We start from the raw sequence: 24160 nt of genomic DNA, 5'->3' as shown, positions 1-24160 counted from the left end.
CCGATTTTATCTTGTATATATATTTCTAATTTTTCCTTTATGGTCTTTCCATACAGTCTGCCTATAGACGATATAATGCTGATTCCCCGATAGTTTTCGCAGTTTTTTCTATTTCCTTTCTTGTATATTGATGTCATATATGCTTGGGTCCATTCTGCCGGTAAGTCTTCTCCATTCAGTGCTCTCTCAAACATTTTATGTATCATACGGAATAACTTTTCCGATCCGTTTTTTATCAATTCATTTGGTATTCCACCGGGACCTTCTGCTTTTTTGTTCTTTAGAGTTTTGATCGTTCTTTTTACCTCAGCTAGGCTTAATTCGATTTCGTCATGTGTGTAGATTTATAGAAGACATAAGTATTTTAATTTAACAATGTATATAAACAGAATAAACTTACCTTACCTTTTCTACTCTCCCAAATACCCTGTCTGCTGCCAAATACGAATGGCCCCTGACTGGAGATACAAGTAATATTTCTGTTACTTGAACTGGAGCTTTAAATCTAAACCAGAAGTACAGCGAATGAATAATATGTAAGTTTTTGTTTTGTCCACCGCATCCGTCGTAAAAGAGGCGAAGTGTTGTAATATTATCGTACTCTGAAGAATCCAAATAATTTACAAGTGCAGAACCTATTTCAATTGATCTACCCCTACCTGCCTGATCTTCACTCCACGTAAAAAAATTTGGATGTTTGGACTGGATATCAACGCAGCAAAAAACACACATACTAATCTGCTGTGCATAAAACGCATCATTAATAGGAATTTTGGGCAAAGGCTGCACCTACTGCATATCAAAGCAGAATGTAATGGAATTTTCAGGAGATTCTTTTAGCAGACTATAAAAAGCAATAGCCCTCTCTTTTGGTGGACACTCAACTCAGTACGAAACGCTCGAATGGTTCAAATGTCACTTTCAACAATGCTATTGCAGTGATAAGTAGGGCCATTATGTTTGCAAACTCTTGTAAAGTTTTCCAAATGAAGATCGCTATCACGATATCTAAAACAAAAAATGGGTTCGGTAATGAACATCATAATTTATTTTTTACCTGTTACCTTTGCTTTCCTTTGCTTTTGCAATTTCTGCCTCGTGGTATCATTTTTTTTTTCCTATTTCCTATACTATTTTCCATCACACTGGCTTCCATTGTTAAAACTTAATACAATTATGGTAAACAATTGCTTAATACGTAATTCATAAACAACATAACATAACTTTTAATCCTTTCCCCCTTAATTTCGACAACGTGATTAAGGTAACACAGTCCCCTCGTTTTTAATTTTCAAACTACTATCATAGGAAAAGAAGTATACTTCTTTGTTTATGCTACTACTATAATACGAAGCCCGAAACAGCATAGGTGGCGAATTAATTATTTATCGGGTTTTGCTTAAAATTTGGATTAACCGGCATTTGCTCGAACTGGTCAACTTTGTACGTGATTTTAAAGAAAAAATATCGGTTTTTGTTGGAATTTTATATTCTAGAAACAGAGAGGGCTATTAAATTGATATGAATCCATATTCAGGTTAAAAAATTTAAAAAATAGATTTATAGGTTTTTGCATGTATGCTCCTATATTGCAGTTACTATTAGTATAAATCCCACATTTTATTTGAGCTCACATCAGTTTGATAGGGTTTAGTCAGAATACGGATTCTACCTTCCTGCATTCTAGCTACTGTTTGAGCCATATTAGTCTTTGAAATTTAGCAATGTTTAAAATTTCTTGTTGTCATTATATTGGCATGATTTCATTATTTGATCTTCTTCTCCAGATATGTCCATCTTTTATACCTCTATATGTTCTTCTGAGTATCTTTCGCTCCCATCTATCTACCTTTAGTTTTATAGTTTTACTTAAGATCCATGTCTCGCTAGCATAAAGCACCGTAGGTCGGATAACCGTTGTATCTGTTTTTCCTTTTGCTCCTCTGGATACTTTTTTTAACCTCAGCATCTTATTTAGAGTTCCAGCACTTTTACTACCTTTAGCCATTCTTTTTATCGATTTCTTCAGTCTCTTCATTTCTATTTGTTAACGTTACTTCCAAATAATCGAACTGTCCAACTATCTTAATGTTATATTCCTTGTCTGGGACAGATATTTTCCAAAACTCTTCTAAATGTTCATTATACTCTCTTATCCCCATATATATTGTTTTCTCTTTATATACTCCCTTCTGATCTTTCGAGTCTTTTAAAAAGTTCTCTTAGTTCTGTTGGTCTTCTTGTTATTAGAGCAAGGTCGCCTGCGTATGGTAAGCCTTGATGTCTGTAGAAGCCTTTAATGCGTATATAGCTTCCCCATAGAATTCTTTCTTAGAAGTATTAGATTAAAAAATACAGTAGACAGAGTCTTGGTTACCTTGTCGCAGGTCTCTAGTGATATTAAAGTTATCAGAGACATGACCTTCAATTATAAATTTACTTTTGGTTTCATTCAGAAGGGATTTGATTAATTGTATTATTTTATCCGAAAAGTCAAAATATTTTAATGTGTCGAACAATTTATGTCTGTTTATTGCGTCATATGCTTGTCGAAAATCAATGAACAATATGTTTAGTGATAGATTGAAGTCATATGAACCAGCCAGGATCCAGCTATGTTTAATTGTAAAAATTGGTTCTATTACTAATCTATTTACTCTAAAACCAGCTTGATATTCACCCAGGTTTACTTCAATGTTGGCATTAATTCTATTTCTGATCCATATAGTTGTGTCTTGGATTACTATACTCCTGTAGTTTTTACAATCAGTAACATTTACATACTTCTTGTAGGCTTTGGCCACAAGAATGGCCCTTACTTTACGTATCAACTCTGTGATTTCTTTCTGTAGGCTTTAACTACCTCCCTTTAGGAACTCTGCTATGTTGTCATTTTCTCCAGGTGCTTTATTATTTTTTAAACTCTATTATGTCTATTATTTCTTCTTTTGTTGGTATTTCATCATTGTTATACCGGTTTATTATTTCTTCTAGTAACTGTTGTATTTGAATATATTGTCCTTCATTGGTGTTTAGTGTAGTTTAAAAATATCTTTCCCATCTGTTCAGTTTTTCCTCTATTCCTCCTACTAAATGTTTGTCCTCATTTTTACAATATTTACTTCTTGGTAGAAGTTTCTGACTTTGGTATTTACAAAATAGTTTTCAATATTACTTAATTTTTCTTCCAGGTACAACCTTCTCTTTTTTCTGCATATTTTCTTTGCTTCCCTTCTCTTTTTAGCATATAGCTCTCTATTGTTCAAATTATTCTTCCTTATACTATTGATTTTGGCTATATTGTTCTACTCAATCGCTCTTTTACAATTATTATTATCATGCCAATTTTTTTGTCTTCTTTGAGAGGGTTTTGGTAATGCTAACTCGGCTCCTTGTTGAATTGTTTCTCTTAGTTGTTCCCACCTACTATCTATGTCTTCTGCTACTTATTGTCCTGATAATTCCTCTCGTACTTAGACCCATTATGACCACAAAGTGCAAGACTACAGTCTTGTATTAGATTTATGATCTCATGGAGGAAACGAGATTTTATAAAACCACAGACAGAAACTTGTACATTATATACACATAAACAAGAGGAAAGATCAGAGAGTCAAAGGAAAGAAGGTATAGTGACAGATCTGAAGCGATTAAGCAGCCGAAGAGAAACATGATAACATAAAGCTAAAAAAATGAACAAATAAGAGGTACAAATAATAAGAACAAATAAATCATTCTAAAATACATTATGACAAATGTTAACTGATGACATAATCACCTCTAAGATGTTTTTTCTTAACGACAATATATATTGTCGTCAAGTTGCTTGTGGCAATATATATAAAGCATCCATTAACAAAGAAAGGTTTCACTTTCTAATAAATACTACGATTTGACAACTTCATAACAAAAAAAGATCGTAAAAAAAGAACATATTTTTGCTCTAATATCTAAAATTTGAAAACTGTGCATTGAACTGAAAAATATTCTCTTAGCAAAAATATTTGTTACTAATTCTGACTAAACCTTTACATGGAAGCAAACGTTATGTGCTCATGAAGAACTGGTTTTCTAGCATCCCTCTGACAGGCAAGTTATTATCTTCCTCTTATAATTTGACAATCGTAGGAATACTCAAAAGAAATAAAGGATAACTAGCTTCTAAAGTACTGGAGCTTGACAGTGCAGTTCAAGTATTTCATTAAATGTCTTACATTTGTTCCAATACGATGAACAAAAAGAGGCCGCTTTTAATTTTTTATAATATAATAATTATTACAGAAGTAAATGTTTAGAAATCTATCATTATAATAAAAATAAAAACAGAGAGGAGCCATTATTTAGACTAAATTTAATTCTGGAACTTCATGAATAATTAACAAAGCCATAGCAAAAAATACGGCTCCAAATAATACCAATTTTATCAAGAAGTCTAAACTACAAGGGAACGAAAAACGTACTTACTTCAGTTTGTGCCCTACCACAAAGAAACGAGTGACAAGTAGAAAACCCTTACGTGCTAAAGTGCGGCAGTGTCTTGTATGATAAACATCAAATAAAACTCTATCTCCGATTTCGTTTCGCATTCCCAAACCATGTTTCTGTTATGATAAAAATATTATTGGATATGAGCAGGATAGTCTATATATTTACTGTGAAATACTAACAAGTACATTCCTAGTTACGCCAATGGCTGAAGGGGTGTTAAAAGCGTGCAAGCGAGAGGGCACATTCAGTCGGGGTGCAGTAACATGTATTCCGATCAAAAAGCTTTGTCGCAGAACAATCAACGCTTGACACAATAACTTTCAATTAACAAGTCGGTTCTCTATGCCAAACGCTGTCACTTAGCTACTTGTTTATTATTATTTACGCCTTTGGTGTAACTGAGAGACGAGAGAGAGAAGTTTATTTGGTAGCGAACGAGATGTAAAAGCATTGTGGTTGTAAAGAGATTGATTGCCAATCGGAGTGAAATGTGATTAAGGAAAAACTTCACAAACATAAATTCCAGTCACAAAGATTAAGATTAAAATGTAAGATAGATATATTACACGGTTTTTACAAGACGGTTCACAGTAAAACTACAATAAAGAATATTACTTTATTGAATAAAGGAAACCATTTTTATTCAGTTGTAATTATCTTACACATTCAGCCATTCACAGCTAGACATTTACGCTATCATATATATGTTCATAATCTCTAGTTTGAACACTTTTTAAGCAAAATTTACCCGTCAGTAAATTTTAAGCAACTCTTAAACTAAACCATAAACAAGGTTATTTAAAGTTAAAGCTATTCTAACTTCCTTCATCCTGTTTACCGTTTATTCACAACAATCTATGCCACCTCTCCTTTCCAATAATAAAACCTATATTTTCTATATTATCCACAATAACAAGCGGGATTAACTTTACACTTACAAATCCCATACCCTTCCATCCAATTCGTCCTTGGATTATGTACATCTCTCAAGTCAAAACACATTTAATCAAATTTAATAAATATGAAATGCTAAAGAACTCATAATAAGCTTTTTTTAAAATTATACACCATAGATTTATTATACACCGATGCTTCCAAAAGTAATTTAGTGATTACTAAATTACTTGACCTCTAAAAACATTTCTTTTATGCTTCTTTTATTCCTGTTTTGTCCAGCGTATATACTGGAATATTCTATAATGTCTTAGAGGCTGCTAAGCTTATTCATCTCTCGAACAAAAATGGTGCCATTAAAACAGACTCTCTAGCTTCCGTTTTATGTCTTTAGGAATTATTTACCGATCATCCCTTGTCCAAAACATCCATCACTCTTACCACTACCTTTCTACATTAAACACCAAGCTTACCTTTATGTGGATTCTGGCTCGCATTGGTATACCTGACAACGAACTCTTAGATGAACATGCTAAAATGTCTTCAACATATACCACGTCAACAACTTACATCCAAATTTGCAAAGATTTAAAAACAAAAGCGTATAGATTCGTAAAGAGGAAAACCCACTTTAGCTCCTTAAATACATCCTTATATGATATTGTAATTCAAACGTGTAGTTTCAAGTGACCATCATGCCTAGATGTAAGTTGGATATTGATGAATTAATGTGCATAAATACTTTACCATGAAAAGAGACATTGGTGGGCCTTTAAAGTTATTATTATGTATAAATCAACGCGTTTGTGACGCTATCGGGAAAAGTGAAAGTAAGCTAAAACCTGCAATGAAGACTGTTATAGATTCTCAAGACGATCTTACTGACGAAGACAAGAAAATAATTCGTAAATATTCTAGGAGCATTGACTTACCTGATGGAGAAAAATTTGAAATTCGCAATATCTTGTATCGAATACGTCATGAAAACAATCAACATGTCAGTTTAGATACTTTACTGACCAAAATAAAAGAAAGACAAGTTTCTGAAATTAAGAGTACTAGCCTTTGGAAAGAGATTAAGGATTTAAATAAAAAAAATTATTATTTTTATGCGAAAGGAGTAGTGTAGTGTAGTGTAGGTTCACAAAAGAATTACATTTTTAAGAGAATATACTAGACTTAAATCTGAAAATGCAACATTCGTATACTTTGATGAGACATGGATATTTGCAAAGGGTGGAATTAAAAGAATTTGGCAAGACAACAGCATAAAATCAATAAAACACACAGATAACGAAGGCAAAAGACACATCATTCTTCATGAAGGAGTGAAAGAAAGCTTTATAGAAAACGCATATTTGATTTTTTCTATATATATATATATATATATATATATATATATATATATATATATATATATATATATCGGTTTCAAAACGTCTTGCGTCGTTGTCCGATGCCTAATTTCCACGAATTTCTATCATTCCATTGTTCTTCGGTCAAGTCTCGGGAGCTCATTGCCTTTGTTATTCCCTCCTTCCATGTTCTTTTTGGTCTTCCTCGTTTCTTACGATTTGGTGGTATCCATTTCATGGCGATTTTTGGTAGTCTTGTTTCTGGCATTCTTTGAACATGGCCATACCATATAAGTTGTTTCCTTTCTATGTCTGTTGCCAGTGATCCATCTACCCCCATCCGATTTCTTATTTCATCGTTTCTAATTCTGTCTGCTCTAGATATTCGAAGTGATCGTCTAAATACATCCATTTCTGTTGCTTCGAGTTTTCTTTTATTGCTTTCTGTTAGTCTCCATGTCTCTGTACCATAGGTTAAGCTGGTTTTTATGAGATATTCATATATATTGTATTTTCGTCTTTTACCAATTTCTGAGCTCCAAAGAACTCCGTTAAGGCATCCAATTGTTCTACGGGCCTGGGTTATTCGTTTTCTAATTTCCCTATTGTCTGTGCCTGTGGTGTCGAAATCAATTCCTAGGTAGGTATATTCAGTGCAGAATGCAATTTCGGTTGTGTCCATCTGAATGTTGGATAGTTCTGCGCCTATTGGGAGATATTTTGTTTTTTGTGTATTGAGTTCTAAACCCCACTTCTTGTATTCTTCCTGTAGTTTTCTGGCCATATATGTCAGGTCTTCTTTATCGTTGGCTATAAGGACTTGATCGTCTGCAAACTGTAGGGTATATAGGCAAGTTTCTCCCAGGTCAATGCCCATTCCTCTGCACTTTCTTTTCCACTGATACAGTGCTTTCGCCACGTAGATTTTAAACAATGTGGGGGATATGCAACACCCCTGCCGGAGTCCCTTGTTTACAGGAAATTTTTTTGAAAGTCTATTTCCAATTTTTATTCCCGACGTTGATCCTTCATACAGCTGTTTAAGGGCGTTAATTACTGTGTGGTTAATGTTTGTTTCCTGCAAAACTTTCCATAGCTTTTTAGCGGGTACAGTATCATAGGCCTTCTGAAGGTCTATAAACATAAGGTGGGTTTCTTGATTGGTACTTGATCTTTTTTCTATTATTTGTTTCAAAACAAACACATTATCGGTGCAGCTCCTTCCCGCTCTAAAGCCAGATTGTTCCTCTTCTTCTTGTTCCTTATATTCTTGTTCGATAATGTCTCGAAGTATCCTTCCATATAGGCGACTTAAGGTACTGGTTACTGATATACCTCGATAGTTTGAGCAGTCCAGTTTACTTCCCTTCTTATGTGTAGATGATATGAAGGATACTTTCCACTCATGCGGGACTGGTGCACCGTTTAGATATTGGTTTATACACCAGGTTAATCGTTCAAACAGTTTGTTAGTACCGCATTTGATTAGTTCTGCTGGAATTCCCTCCGGACCTGCAGCTCGACCATTTTTTAGTAGTTGTATCGTTTTTATGACAGTCCTCTCATCGATGTTTATCGTTTCTCCCTGTATGTGTATTTCAGTTGGAGACATTTCTCTATATTCCTCTCTGTTTTCTGTTAATAGATTTTCGTAATGTCGGATCCAGTTCTCTGTTGTTATTAATTGTATGTTTGTTTCTCTTTTTTCATTTGATTTAACTTTTGTCAGGAATTTCCACGTCTCTGAGCATTTTCTACCTCCCATATATGTGTCTATCTCTTTGCATTTTTTGTCCCACATTTCTCGTTTAGCTGTGTTTACTAGTTGTCGTGTTCTTTTTTTAATATCTTTGTATTCTTCTCTATCCAACTCCTGTTTTGTATTTAGCCATTTGTGGTATGCTTTTTTCTTCCGAAGTACTAGTTCTTCAATTTCTTGATTCCACCAAAGTTTTTTACTAGCGGAATTAGTTTTTAGTCCAATGGCCTCCTCTGCTGCTTCTTTGATGCTACTCGTTATGTTTTCGTAAATTTGTTCTACTGACTGGTCTTCTATATTATGTAGCAACTTTTCGTCTAATCTGTGCTGGTATAGGTTTCTTGTGCTTGTTGATAAGGCTGTTTAAGTTATATCGTTTGTTCGTTATCACTTCTGTTTGTTGAGGTTCCTCATTAACGTTATTGTCCTTGTTAGATTTAAAAGGAAATACCATTTTTGTCCTAACTATATAGTGGTCGGAACCACACGTCGGTCCTCTAAGTACTCTTACATCATTCACTTTTAAGGTAGTGCTTTGTTTGACTATTACATAGTCAATGATCGATTTTAGATTCCTTGTATGTTGTACCCATGTGTATTTGTGAATATCCTTGTGTTTATAGAAGCCGTTTATTATTCTCAGAGTATGACTCTGACACACTTGGATCAGCCTTTCTCCATTTTTTTTTTCTTCAAAATCAAAATCTGCTGATTGCCATAAAAATATGAATGCAGATATGTTTGTTAAATGGCTTGAGAAGAAACTGTTACCTAGTCTGAGCGAACCATCAGTTATAGTTTTAGATAATGCACCTTACCATTCGGAGATTTTGGAAAAACAACCAAAACAGTCGTGGAACGTACCGAGCATAAAAAATTGGTTAGTTAAAAATAATATCAATTTTCCGGAATATGCCTTCAAATCAGAGTTACTGGAAATTTCGAACGCAGTGAAAAACAAACAGTTTATATAGTTGACCAAATTGTATCAAGTTATGGACATCAAGTACTACGGTTACCGCCGTGTCACTGGCAGTTTAATCTCATCGAACACATCTGGGGTATATGTAAAACGTATTATGATAATCACGTTGGATTCAGTGGATACAGTGACGATGCAGTTAGGGAAATGTGGCAAGAAGCTCTTAAAACTGTAACTTCAGATATATAGGCCAAAACTGTAAATAAATGTGAAAAATTAATTGAAGAGTGGTGGATCCGGGAACATAAAATATTTACATAAAAATAACGGTAGTGAATTTAGTGACGATGATTATGTACCCTGTATATTCCAATATAATCAATTTTAATTCTCGCAAGTCTGAGTGCGTCGTCGTTTTCAAGAAATTTTCTTTCGACACTTTTCCGAATACCAGCGGGAAAACTTAGTAATATCCCAGCAGGCAGGAATGGCGCTTCCCGTAGTCGAACGACAGAATTTTGTCCAATATCCTGCTGATTAAGATAAATGGCCTCTTTCTATTTAACGTTGTAAGCCAACCAGCCGACGACAACTAGCACTGATGATGTAAATCTAACTGTTACGAGATAATTGATGAAATCTCGCTCGAAATTGAATGTGTTTCGATTTAAGTAGATCCTCTTTTTTCTACCGTTTTCTATTTTCTTGTTAAAATGCTTAGTGCTGTAATTCTTTTGTTCATTTAATGCTAATTCAATCATTAATTTTTTTTATTTTAACAAGATTAAATCGTCGATGACGAATTATTTGAAGATTATTTATATATTGGATTTATGATCACACACAACTCTATTCATAATTCCTTCTTCTTTTATATTAAGCTCTTCCGGAATGAACGGGATGATTCTGTGTTTTGTCCAGTATGCTCGTATAATTCTTTTGTAGACGCACTGTGCAAAACACTTCTTGTATGTAAAATCTTCTTAAATTATTAATAAAAAACTGATGCTTTTTATATGATAGTACAATGACAAAAAAGTAGCTTATACAAAAAATAAATAACCCCTTATCGGCTACCGGTGACAAATCGAAAAATAGATTCGTGGAAAGGCTGATAAAGCACAATGTATGAAACGCTTGGCTTTCAACGATTAAAATTAGTTTTCATTAATACAAATTAACGGCAATAAGGAAAATAACACCATAAATTATATAATTCAACCAGATAGTCAATAAGAAATAGAAACACAAGAATTCTGTCCTTTCTTAGAACAATGGTAGTTTCTAACACCGTCTACTGATTGTGGGTAACAAGATTTCTGATAGTCTTGATAACGAAGGACAAAACTATTATATATTTTTCAAATCACAATCATTTTCGTTTATTTTTAAAAGCAGTATTGCGGAAGAAGCGGCTTGTGTTGAACATATTTCCGCCAAGTCCATGGTAATTGTACGCCAAATTCATAAACATCTGGAGCAGTTTTATTGTTCTATCTAAAAAATAGTCCAAATATTGTATGTACAAAACATAAAGCCTAATAATAGTCAAATCTTGAATATGTTGCCGGTGTGACTCCTTTTCAAATTAGTTAAAAGAAATAAGAATAGTCGGTGCGTTTTGATTTGGTGTGAGTCTTCTTACATGTCTCTCCGATGACGGGTAGACCCAGAAACACGTGTTCCAAACAGACTCAAATCAAATCCAAACGCAACCCTCTATGTATATTTAAATAAGAATAAGATTTACTCTTTTACCTAATTTCCCAATAACAGTTTTATGTGAAAAGTCCCAACAAAGTATTTCATCCACCCAACTACAGAAATTAGTTTTGTCCGTCATCTAATGTATTGTTAATAATGTTTTTTTTTACTATATTTTTATTAGTTTCTCTTACTTTTTTTCGTTTTGTTTTAAGTTTTATGGTGCTCCTGCTCGCTATAACGATATGGACGCTTTCAAGGCAACTAAAAACTTCAAATCCCACAATGCTCTTGATGTTTCATTCAACGCCACCAGTCGCAAAAAAGAATTATTTGATGAAGTCCATATTAGGAATCCTTGTAAGTAGACCATAATTTAATTATACAATATTTTTATTGGTGATGGTTCATTGTTTAAACATAACACATACATTCGCACATAAGCACACGCATACACATACGCACAAACACTAAATTACCAGAAAGCTGTCCCTCTTCTTGTCCATTTATATTTCTTCTTAGTATTTGATCTATACCTTTATCTTTATTTGGATATATTTGTTTCTTAATCCTATAATTTCTTTTCCTTTCATTTCTCATAGACTTTTTTTCAATTATTCTCTTGTTATATTTGATAGTTTTGAGAAAATTAATTTACAGTATAAACACTGGTTAGCAGTTTCTAAAATATCCAGAAATAAACTGTTGAAAACAAAACTTTTGTAGATAGGTTTATTTAAATGCAGTACCTAAAATTTATCACCAAGAAATTATATTTTTTCTTAATATATTCTGGTTTTTATATGAGTCACTACATTTTTCGTCGAAACAATTTAGGAAAAAATTGGCACGGTCATTTTGAAAGAAACATTTTAATAGGAACTTTATAATTATATTTTAAATTTCACAAAATAGGTTACATTTATTTCTACTCAAAGTCATCTTCTTCACATTCGCTGCTACTAGAACTTTTAGAGTCTTGATGTATATCATTCTTCGTCTTTGCTCTCTTCGTTGACTGTAAAGAAAACAAGAAGTTATGGTACAAACGCGGTATTGAAGGTGGATCCCCTCCGCAAAGCTCTAATAAACCTTTCAATTTCTTACTATCAACTGGTAGAGGAGAAGTATAATGTTTCGCCAACTCAATAGAATGAGTTTGAAGTTGCCTACGCCTACTTTTTTTTAGACATAGAATTCTTGGGGTTTCTGCAAAATCGTATTTAAATTAAACAGTATTAGGTTTTTCTGGTAGCCACGACAATTCCCGCATTTTATTAATTTTGACTGAATTAAAAGTTTCGTGCATTCTCCAGTTCTAATTTTTTTCCATGTCATAAAATTTTAGAAAGTCTGGTTAAGACATTTCTTTTGCTGTGTAGGGTTGGCCAGTTACTTTCGCTATTTTTATTAATGTTATCCATTGACTGCGGGTATAGACAACACCCTGTCGCTTTTTAGCTGTCTCTATTACTGCAAGCATACTATCTCCTTCATTATGAGCATGCTCCTACTCCAAAAACCTGTGTGTTATCTTCATGTTGAGAATTTTGGAAGCATATGCAAACATGAAGAAAATAAAACGGTTTCTATTTTATCCCCCACAATTGTGGGAGTATAAGATGACACTTTCAACTCCTGTAGTTTGTTGTGTCCTCAGAAAGTCTAACAAGCAGCTACTAATTTCATTTGGTCTCCGTTTTGCCAAAATTGTAAAGACTGGAACGAGAATCTAGTAATACTCTTACACAAAAACGGGGACAAATGTGATCTACAGAATTATAGACCTATATCGTTGCTCAGTCAAGTATACAAACTATTTATGAGAATTATTAACAACCGGTTAACCTACAAAATGGACAATTACTAACCAGTTGAACAGGCAGGCTTCCGCAAAGGATATAGTAGGTACATCAGACCATCTGCTGACAATGAGAACATTGATAGAGAAGGCAAATGAATACCAACTACCCGTATACCAACTACACGTCGGCCTAAAAATGAATATGAAAAAAACAAAAATAATGACAAACACAGATGACCTCAGACGTATAGCTATAAATGACAGTGAGATAGAATAATTCCAGGAATATATCTACCTAGGTCAAATCCTGAAACTTGAGAAAGAGAACCAAAGTGCGGAAATTACTAGAAGAGCAATACTAGCATGGGCAGGATTTGGAAAACTTAGTTGGATACTTAAGAACCGCAAAATACCCCAATACTTAAGGAGCAAAGTGTTCAACTAATACATCCTTCCTATCATGACATATGGATGTCAAACCTGGACCATAACCAAGGCAAACATGAATAAACTAGCCACAACAGAAAGAACAATGGAAAGAGCAATGTTAGATATACGACTGTCAGATAAAAAGAGGAACGACTGGGTAAGATCCAAAACAAAAGTCGAGGACATAACAACAACAATTGCCAAACTTAAATGGAGCTTCGCGGGCCACACTGCTAGATAAAAAGACCAACGTTGGAATACTACAATACAACATTGGAGACCTTACGAAAGTAAACGACCAAGAGGAAGACCACAGATGAGATGGATTGATGACATTAAAAGAATAGCCGGAACAAATTGGAAATATGTTGCTCAGGATAGAGACCGATGGAAAGAGTTGGGAGAGGTCTATGTCCAAACATGGACGACAGAAGGCTAAGAAGAAGAAGAAATAAAAATGTACTTACTTCTGATTGAGGGGTAACTAATACCTTTTGCAGGTCAAAACAGGCAACACATAAAGTTTTATCCTCAGTAACTAGTTCTTTATCCATATCTTTAAATTTTCGGACTGCAACTTTGTTGACTAAGTGTTTATCATATTTTTCTTGCAATTTCAATTTTATGTCATCATCAGCATCTGTATAACCCGTGCATAGTTAACAGTGATCCTTTTTTGGTTTAAAGAATGCTATATTAAATTCTGAGTTGAAAATTTTACGATATTGCCGTTCACTTGCAATCTGTACTGAATTGGTTCCAATATGATCTTTGTACATTCTGTACATTTTACTAATATTTAAACCATCTTCCAAATACTGTTCCTTTGAATGTTTTATATTATAATGAGAAGGAACTAATGGAAACAATTTAATTGGAGTACGCACACTTTCCTTAATATCTTCTGCAATTTTATTGTGTTTTACAGTATGGCGTCCCGGCAAATCCTTTTCTAAAGTGCCACCTTCTCCAATTTTTTTCAAGGCAGTTGTAACCTAGGTTTCCGATATACCCAGCGAGTTTAAAAACATCGTTTTACAAATTTTTATTGTTTTATTGTCAAGCAGAAAATTATATTCTCGGGAAAAATTGCGCCTTGACTTTCTTTATTGCCTGTTTCTTTTCTCTTTGATAACACATTTTGTAACGAAATCCCATTGTCTGGTATGATCTGGTAGTCCTCAATAATTGTCAAATATTTTTTGCCTCTGAAGCTATTTTCTTGTGGCATTTTAAATTAATTAATATTTAAATGGGAATAAGCCACAATTAAAGGTTAAAATACATTTATTGACGTTTCAATTTCCACTTCGGAAATCGTTCTCAAAATACAAACATTAGTAAATTAAACAAATTTTGTTTTTGTTACTTAGTGAAAAATTCTTCTAATAATTTAATTTTATCTGACTCATCTATATTGACAATTCAGACATACATTATACATTTTAAAGTAGACGACTTTAAAATGATATTGCCAATATTGTTGAGTTGCGTTCCTGGGACGACTTTACTTATAAGATAGTTCATTCGATTACATGAAATCAACTTTAACGTGAGAATATCCGTCAGAAAAAATCATAACATGTAATTCGTCTTTAAAAAGACAAATACATGCCATGATGACAGTAAAATTCTCCCGTTAGTGATTCCATAGTAAATTATGAGGGAAAAAACCAGGAAAAAACCTCATAATACTATCCCGACATGGTAAGTATTTGATCTTGCATTTAGTTTACCTTCAATAAATACCAAATTCCGATTTTATATGTTTGTTATTTAAAAAATATAAATGATACATTCTCTATATGTTACTGACTTACCAATACTGGTATTTTCCTTTTAATAACTTCCTCTTTCAATATGGGTAACCAGATCCTACTACATTCTGCCGAGGAATTCGCGACGCAATTGGTCTCATTTAGCATAATTAGAGCCGCTTCTTTGATTTTTCTCTTTTTACCATCAGTTTCTTTTAGGACTATATTTGAATCATTCCATTGAACCCTATGTTCATTATCCCATGCATGTTTACATATTTGAGATCTATCAAATTCTTTATTTTTAATATAGGATTGATGTTCACTTATTCTAACATTTAATGGCCTTGATGTTTCACCTAAATAAAACTGATCGCATTCACAAGGTATTTTATAAATGCAATTCTTTGTCCTTTCTTGTTCATTGTTAGGTTTGGTTTTGGACAAAATAGATCTCAACGTGTTTGTTGTTTTGAATGTTGTTGAAATGTTGAATTTATTTCCTATCCTTTTAAGCTTTTCCGATAATCCTTTTATGTATGGTATTGTTATTTTCCTCGTATTATTCCTTGTATATGCTGTAGGATCTCGTTCTAAGTTGTTTTGTTCTATTCGATCGATTGTTGAAAATTCCTTATTTATAAACGATAAAGGATAATCATTTTTTAATAAAACAGTTGTTAACAAATGTTTCTCCTCCAAGAACGAATTTTCGTTAGAACAAGTAATTTTGGCTCTATCGTATAAGGATTTAATGATTCCCTTTTTAATATTAATATTGTGATTTGATTTGAAATTTAAATATCTGTTGGTGTGTGTTGGTTTTCTATACACCTGAGTTTCGTATCCAGTATCGTTCTTAGAGATTAAAACATCCAGAAAAGGTAATGTGTTATTATATTCCTTTTCCATGGTAAATGTTATTGTCTCTTCTTTATCGTTTATATCATTTAGGAATGTGTCCAACAACTCTGATCCATGAGGCCATATTGAGAATACATCATCTACATATCTCCACCATACTGAGGGTTTTAAATTTTGTTTAGAAATAATATTTGTTTCAAAATCTTCCATAAATATATCGGCTAATAATGGAGATAAACTAGAGCCCATTGCTAGTCCAAAACTTTGTTTATAGAATTCATTATTTAGTTGAAAATATGTATTATCAGTACATACTGTTATTAACTCCATTATAGCTGATATATTTAGTCTTGTTCTAGTTGCCAATGTATCATCACTCTCTAATTTTGTCTTGACTATATTTAAAATCATGGCATGTATTTGTCTTTTTAAAGACGAATTACATGTTATGATTTTTTCTGACGGATATTCTCACGTTAAAGTTGATTTCATGTAATCGAATGAACTATCTTATAAGTAAAGTCGTCCCAGGAACGCAACTCAACAATATTGGCAATATCATTTTAAAGTCGTCTACTTTAAAATGTATAATGTATGTCTGAATTGTCAATATAGATGAGTCAGATAAAATTAAATTATTAGAAGAATTTTTCACTAAGTAACAAAAACAAAATTTGTTTAATTTACTAATGTTTGTATTTTGAGAACGATTTCCGAAGTGGAAATTGAAACGTCAATAAATGTATTTTAACCTTTAATTGTGGCTTATTCCCATTTAAATATTAATTATTTTTTGCCTCTTATTTTCGGAAATTTTTTCCGTGCATCCATTTTTGCAATTCTCGTTGCATGGTGTTTTCATGATCCTAGATGGAGTTACTTTCCCTGCTCTATTTTCATGTTTATTTCCTACATTTGTAATGGGTAGCTCTTTCGAAGCGACAGACTCAGTAAAACACAGGTTGAATTAAAAATAAATCTATTAATTTCAACTATATACAAAAATAAAAATAAAATGTATTCTACGTCTGGATCCCGCGAGAGTGAATTCCCCGGGGGACGCATGTAAAAGAAAAATTATTATTACTAACAAAAAAAATGGAATACGCGAATTCAATCTCACGCAGACTTATACTCGCTTCCACCTCAATCCACCGGAAGCGCCAAACGCACTCGCAATCGAAATATTCGATTGTGCAGATCCCCGCTATACTCTGAGTCAGAGTTGACGGTAACGTTAAATTCACGATACCCACGGGATCTGCTTGATTGAGGACAGAGTATAATCCTCACTACGGAAGTCTCTCTGTCCGGGTCGGCTCGCAGATTCAATACACTAGCGAGCCAGGGAGCCTAGAGCGTTACCACAAGACTCCTTTATTTCCTCCAGTCGCTCGCCTTAAATAGCCGCTCCGGATCCCACCTCGTCGTCTCGTCGTGGAAATGGTTGCGTGATTATCGACACTCCCACGGTTCGAACTGTTGAACGTTCAGCACATCGTTACACATTAAGTTCTTTTTTAGCCATATTGTCTTTTCACTCCTGTTGATTTCTTACACGCTTACTTAGGTTTATTACTACTATGTTGTTTTTCACCTTCTGATTCAGCATTATCATCAGTAGGAACATAATCTGGATCCTCATCAGAACAGTCGGAATTTTCGATATCATGATAGTTGAAAGGACATTGCTTCTCTCTCTGCATAATTATTATGGTAATAGGTTTTCCATCTATTGCGCTATTGTATTTTTCTTCGCCTGTTTCTTTTTCGTATATGTCTGTAATACACTATTTCGATTTGTTTTTTAATTTTTTGTTGGTTTCTTAAACATCACACGTACAGTTGTACATATCTATACGCACATACAAACGCACAAAAACAAAGTAACCATATCAGTATGCATTATGATCACGCGTTCGTACACGTCGTTAGTTAGTTAAGTTACCAGACAACGTTAATTTACGTTATAGGTCCTTCTTCATACGAAGTTAGAAAGGAACTCGATCAAAGAGGTTACATTGTACCACAATCTCCAAGATGGAAAGAACCTGCGGATAATTTTCCAGGACCTGGATCATATTTGGTAAGTTTTTCTTGTTTCCTGCTTTAAACATTATAGGCATTAAAAAAATAGAAAACTGTTTTATAATTAAATAGCTGCCTACCCCGGCTTCGCATTGGTGTTCTACCTAATGAAAACAATTTTTAGTTACTATAAAGCTTATGTGGAGCAAAAGATAAAATAAAATGGACAATAAACTTATTTGAGCCATTTAAATTACTGGATTCATAAAGGAGTCTCTTAGGCCGATAATTTTGATATCATTCGTACTGAGGACTCAACCGAGGACAATACTGAGAAAATCTGCTAGATAGCGATAGTTACATTAAAGATGTAACTTTTTTTTATAATACGATTAGTAACTAATTATTATATATTACTTTAAGATTAATTTTAAAAACTCTTTGCAATTACCGCGGCTACGCCAATGGCCGTATCCAAAAATCACCCTTTTGCGCCGTATGAGAGGTGCCGATATAGTCTTTTAGGAGAATGTAATGGTACTTTAGAATTTTGTATCTTTATAGACCTAATTCTTTGTATATCTTTAAGCTTTTTTATTCCTTAAAAGAAGTACCGAAACTTGCAGATTACTTTATGGCCGGTCTTCCTTTCCAGCCTTGATGTTCTAGCACTTCTTCCCAAATAATCCATTTCAACTGCCAACAATCTTCTCTTCAGGTCTGCATTAATTGTCCATACTTCAGAGCAACAACAAAGAACTTATTCAACCATCTTTTGCCCTATTCTTTTTTTGTTCCATTTGGAAATGTTGCGATCCCACCGTAAGGAGTTCAGGCATTCTACAATTTTACGTCCCTGATTAATTCGGTGTTTAATTTCGGTTTCTCTCAAGCCATTTTTATCAATAAGTGCACCTAAATATTTAAATTTTTCCACTTGTTTGATTTCCACGTCCTCGTCTATCAACACTTTAAACCTTGCATCTGAATTGATAACTAAATATTCTGTTTTCTTCATGCTGACTTGTAACCCCCATTTTACATATTCTTTGTATAGAAGCTTTATTATAAATTCTAGATCATAAGAATCTTGAGCTAGGACGACTTGGTCATCCGCAAAGTTCAGGGAGAACAGTACGTCATTGTACGAACATACAGATTTGGAAAAATTTTTACGGAACATAGGATTTTTAATAACAGTTATTTAATAATAGTTATTTAACAATAACTCAGATCCTTTGATTTGCAATTAACCAGTGTAAATTTCAATACAACGTCGCGATGTTTTATAATTAATTAATTTGTTCGACTGGAGTCTCAATTCATGCCGCGATGCTGCCAGTGTAAGTATAAAAACGAAACACAGCTAGAGTGCATGTCAATTCGCCAAAAACGTACGTATTTATAAATGTATATATGGAATTAAAAATATTATTTAACTAAAAAAATGGTTATGTTTTATTGCCAAAATGGCTTGAAAAAAGTAGATTTCTAAAAATAAAAATAAAAAGGAATTTCAAAAATAAAATAATAATAATACACTCTTTTTTATTTGAAATTATGAACAATATTTGGAATAATAAATGTATTTATTAGTATAAATTATATATTTATATAGTATAAAGTATAAATTTAATAATTCAAATAATACCTAATAAACACAAAGAAAATTGATGTTAATAAAACGTTATTTGTTATCTGCACAAAATCGGACTTTCACGAAAAATCGGTAGACAGAGCAACACTGTTGGCGTGCCACATACGCTACTACAAACCGCAGAGGAGAGGCAATCCAGTGGAACAAATAAATTAGTTATAAAACATCGCGACGTTATATGGAAATTTACACTGGTTAATTGCAAATCAGGGAATTTTAGTAATTGTATTAAAAATCCTATGTTCCGTAAATAAAATTCCAAATGTGTATAGTCATTCCCTGGCAGTGGTTTTTCCAATTTTGGAGGGCTGCCTCAATATAATATAAATTAAACAGTAAGGGTGACATACTGCATCCTTGTCTTAGTCCTTTAGTTAATTTTATTGGCTCTGATAGTCTATTTCCGATTTTTAAGTAAGTAGTGTTATCCCTGTATGCTTCTGTGATTATTCCTTATAGATATAGACTAATGCCGAGTTTTTTTTAAGATTGCCATAATTTAAGTATTGGAACTGTATCATACGCCTTTTCTAGGTCGATGAAGGCTAGATATAATTCGGTACCAACCGCTATTCTTTTTTCTATTTATTATCTTTTCAAACAATTAAATATTATTATTGTTTGGATTGTTTGATTGTTTGTTTGTTTGCAATCAAAGATACTAAATATTAAAATCATATGGTGCTTTTGAATTCATGCAAAATTCGTTTCAACGCATTCGTGTACGTTGTGCTCAACAGTAATAGATACCTACCTGTATATACATTCGCCATGTTTGTTCACTAGTATTATCTTTCTGGTATTTACTTGTCAAACTTCCCGCTACACTACTAAGCTTTCTACATACCTACCTCCATTATCCTTCCTGTCGAAATTCATTTAGTGGAGTATTTCTCAAATAACTGCAGAATGCAATTATAAATTCTCGCCATTATCCCATCAGCCATTGTCAATTTATGCAAATAAAACTTGAGGAAATCTAGGGATTCAAAGACAAAGAGACACTCTATCCACAATCCGCAATCCACAATCCACAACCGCGATTGCATAGCGGTCTGTAATTATAGGCAAATAAATTCACTAGTAACAATAATAGCTGTGGAAGGGAGTGAAGGAGAGAGCCCTTGGCTTAACGTTGCTGACGTCGTCGCTTGATGTCCCGACGTGACTTTGTATTAGGCTAGTCAATATGCTAAATTTATTAAATAAATAAATAAATAGTCATACTATGGGATATTATACTAGAAAAATTAAACAAGATATCATCGGCTAGATGCAATAGTGGCACGACACAAAAACTGATAATTTTTCAAAACAGGGGTTTAAAGTCTGTGTGCCAATAATTTGGTCTTATTTGTTTTACTACATGGATTGGGATTTTTGAAAATAAATAAATTTTGGTGTATTTGGAAGAACGTTAGGTAGCTTTTAATTAATTGTAACACAGACTTTTAAATTCAAGCCTTATTTTGAGATATGCCACTGTTACACATCAACATTTTGTCTTTTAAGACTAATTAAGGCAATGACAAAACTGTATTTTTTTGTTATTCCTATCAACTGAAATAAAGGTTCAATAAAGAATACTACAAGTTACTTGAATGAGAAAATGTGTTCAGTAAAAACAATAAGAAGAACAAAATAAAAAAAGTATATATTGATAATAATAGGTAAGTTATTATTAACAATGCTTTAAATGTCGGTAGAAATCAGCGTGAATTGGTGAAACATCCTTGTCTTCACAAAGGCTAGTAGCGTCTTTTTTCTTCTTTTCATTTATTGACAGGCTGCCAGTGTAAGCCTTTTCTAGTTCTATAATATCCATGCTTTCTAAATCTTTTCTTGTTTTTTTTTTGGTGTTATCAACTGATCGGTACTCCTCTTATGCAAATGAAGTTTTAAAATAATAGTGAATACCAGAGCTTTTTTTAAAATGAATTTTACAAATATCGTTGAAATGAAAAATATTTCCCTGGACATTATACGACATTATGACATAATTCGTGTACTTCGAATGGTTGTTTGCGACGAGCGGTTCAGATTATCATAGCGTAATAAGTTGGTAGATAAATAGGCCTTCCTTTTAAAGCTTTAGTAATATTTTTTTCTATTAAAGAGTGGCAGCTGTCACCCTAATGTTGAGTATGACCGACAACTAAATAGCGATAAATTATAGAAGAAATTTGGAAATGAATTACACCGTACTAATACATTGAAATTAGGTACTTATTTTTTCCTTTGCCACCACAATTGTTTGAGTAAAATATGAATTTCAAATTGTCAGAATCGGTGATTATAGATGTTTGTTCCAAATACATTAGCAGGCACGAATCAATTTCTATGGAACGTTTACTGCCTTCTCCTTCGTGCCAAACACATGCTGTGCACATTTTCTAGTCCGTTTTTCGTAAGTTCGCATATAAAGAAATGCTATGTTGATAGCTTAGATTTATAATAGAAAGCGGAAAGGCCTTCTTTTGGTGTCGGTAGAGCAGCTTGTAGGTGAAAACCAGAAACTTTTTGTAAGTTAGTTACATTCTCTTTGTCAAGTATTTTTACCTCCCGGCTTAAGTTTTTCTCCTTGTGATGGGTATTATAAGCATATTCTAGGGCATTTTTTCTAAAATAAAAATTATAATACTTTTATAGCCGTCTCTGATGATCCCTATTAGGGTGAAATACGTATAAGCGGATATACAGACGCACTGTATGTGAAATCAAATCTTAACTGCCTTTTTTATTTTATTCCGGTATACTCTTTATGAGTACTAGAAACCAATTCGCTAAGGATTTTTGCTTAGTTGAGGAGATGTGTAATGCAATTTTAGATTCCCCATGTCTCTAATAACATCTTTATCAACGTCTGTTTTGCCTTGAAATTCTTAGAAGGTACAGATTAAAGCATAAATCTGAATTTGGTTTCGAAAAATTAGTTTACGGATTTATAATACTTTCCTGTCTGGTAAGTGATGGAAATCAAACATCCATGCACAAGAAACTTTCTAAAAGAAAACAAAAATGTTCACTTTTAAGGAAATATACAGCCCTAAGCTTACATGTTTCTATGAAGCATGTGTGATAACATAAAAGTAAATCAGTTTCAGCAAATGAGATATTTGAGAAGAGTAAAAGGTGTTTTATGAATAGACAGAGTGATAAATGAAAGCATTAGGATACACGTAAATACTAAATCAGTAACACAGTTTATACAATGAAAAACAGAAAAAAACTCAACAATAATTGGAATAAAACAGTTGGGAAAATATTAAAACAGCAGGGCCAAATATGGCATGAAGCGAAAAAAATGTCAAAAGCAGGAATGAGTGAAACAATTTTGTAAATGGTACATGCGTTCCTCAATTTGTCAATTTCTGTACTCGTGACTAGATTATTATTGAAAGGTATTAGTCGTCGATCTCAAAAATTTATTTTAATTTACAGTTTAATATATAGTATATAATCATATATATCATATATATATAAATTATAGTATAACATCGCTTTACGACTTTAATTATTAAATTCTAATATTTCATTCTTTAATTGAGATTATTGTTCTTTGTGCGTTTTCCTTTTCTTACACAAATTTATTAAGTCCTGGCCTATTTTAAAACGGCGCAGTACTTGTAGTTGGCGGTTTAGTTTGAGATGTCTGAGAGGGTGGCGAAGACCGGAAATATTAGTGTTTGGCTTTAGGTTTACAAAAGTTTGCGTTGATTTTGTTTCTTATGTAATTAAACTATGTATAGAAGATTATTCGGTAGATTGTTTCAAAGGGCCCTCCAACTTTCCAACAAGTTTATTACCGCGGTATACAGAATGTCCTTTTATTACCATAATAAAGAAACTGTTTCGTGTTTTCCTTTAATTATTATGTATATAAATACAACTTCCTGTTAATAAATGTTTAGACTTAAAGTACAACTTAAGCAATTTTTTTGTTATTCTCTTAATTTTAATTTTTCTCAGCAGACTAACAATATCAAAACTAAAATATATACACAAAAAAAGGAGACACTAAGAAAAACCTGATTAAGAGTTCAAAATAACGAATATAAGAAATGGAAAATAGGATTTAAGAAAAAAAGGAAATATTTATGAAGAAATGGAAGTAGATATGCGGCAACACTTCGGAAAATAAAAAAAAAAACAGATCGAGTAGCGACAGAATTTTCCACTACCAGAGGCGTCTGTGAAGAAAACTCAATATCGCCAAAGCTCTTCACTGCAACTCTAGAAAATATATTCAGCAAAATGAACTGGCAGAACAAAGGTCTATCCATTGATGGAGAATATCTACAAGAACTATAAGCGACCTAAAAGCAGGTAACAATAAAGTTGGCCTAAAAATGAACTTGACAAAAAAACCATGTACAATGAGCTAGTGGATGTCCAAGATAGTGGATGTCCAATACTCATTGTAAGTGGTTACGACTCAGAACAAGATACAAAGTATTTCTGGGACTCTGTAGCACATTTAAGAAATACGGCAGTCTATA

The 24160-nt window shown here is 33.0% G+C and overlaps 1 protein-coding gene across 2 annotated transcripts in view; it reads left to right on the top strand.

The window, feature by feature from the left end:
- LOC140436291 (sperm-tail PG-rich repeat-containing protein 2-like) overlaps nucleotides 1–24160 on the top strand; it is a 187744-nt gene that overhangs the window by 39808 nt on the left and 123776 nt on the right. For both annotated transcript variants that reach the window (XM_072524997.1, XM_072524996.1), the window contains exons 8-9: nucleotides 11338–11482; nucleotides 17950–18062. In XM_072524997.1, the coding sequence (XP_072381098.1) occupies nucleotides 11338–11482; nucleotides 17950–18062 (258 nt within the window). The remainder of the gene's footprint in view (nucleotides 1–11337; nucleotides 11483–17949; nucleotides 18063–24160) is intronic.

This window comes from Diabrotica undecimpunctata, chromosome 3 (genome assembly GCF_040954645.1).
Source record: "Diabrotica undecimpunctata isolate CICGRU chromosome 3, icDiaUnde3, whole genome shotgun sequence".
In the NCBI taxonomy this organism is placed as follows: domain Eukaryota; kingdom Metazoa; phylum Arthropoda; class Insecta; order Coleoptera; family Chrysomelidae; genus Diabrotica; species Diabrotica undecimpunctata.
Note: the sequence above shows the minus strand (reverse complement) of the source record. Positions and strands in the feature narration are given on the sequence as shown.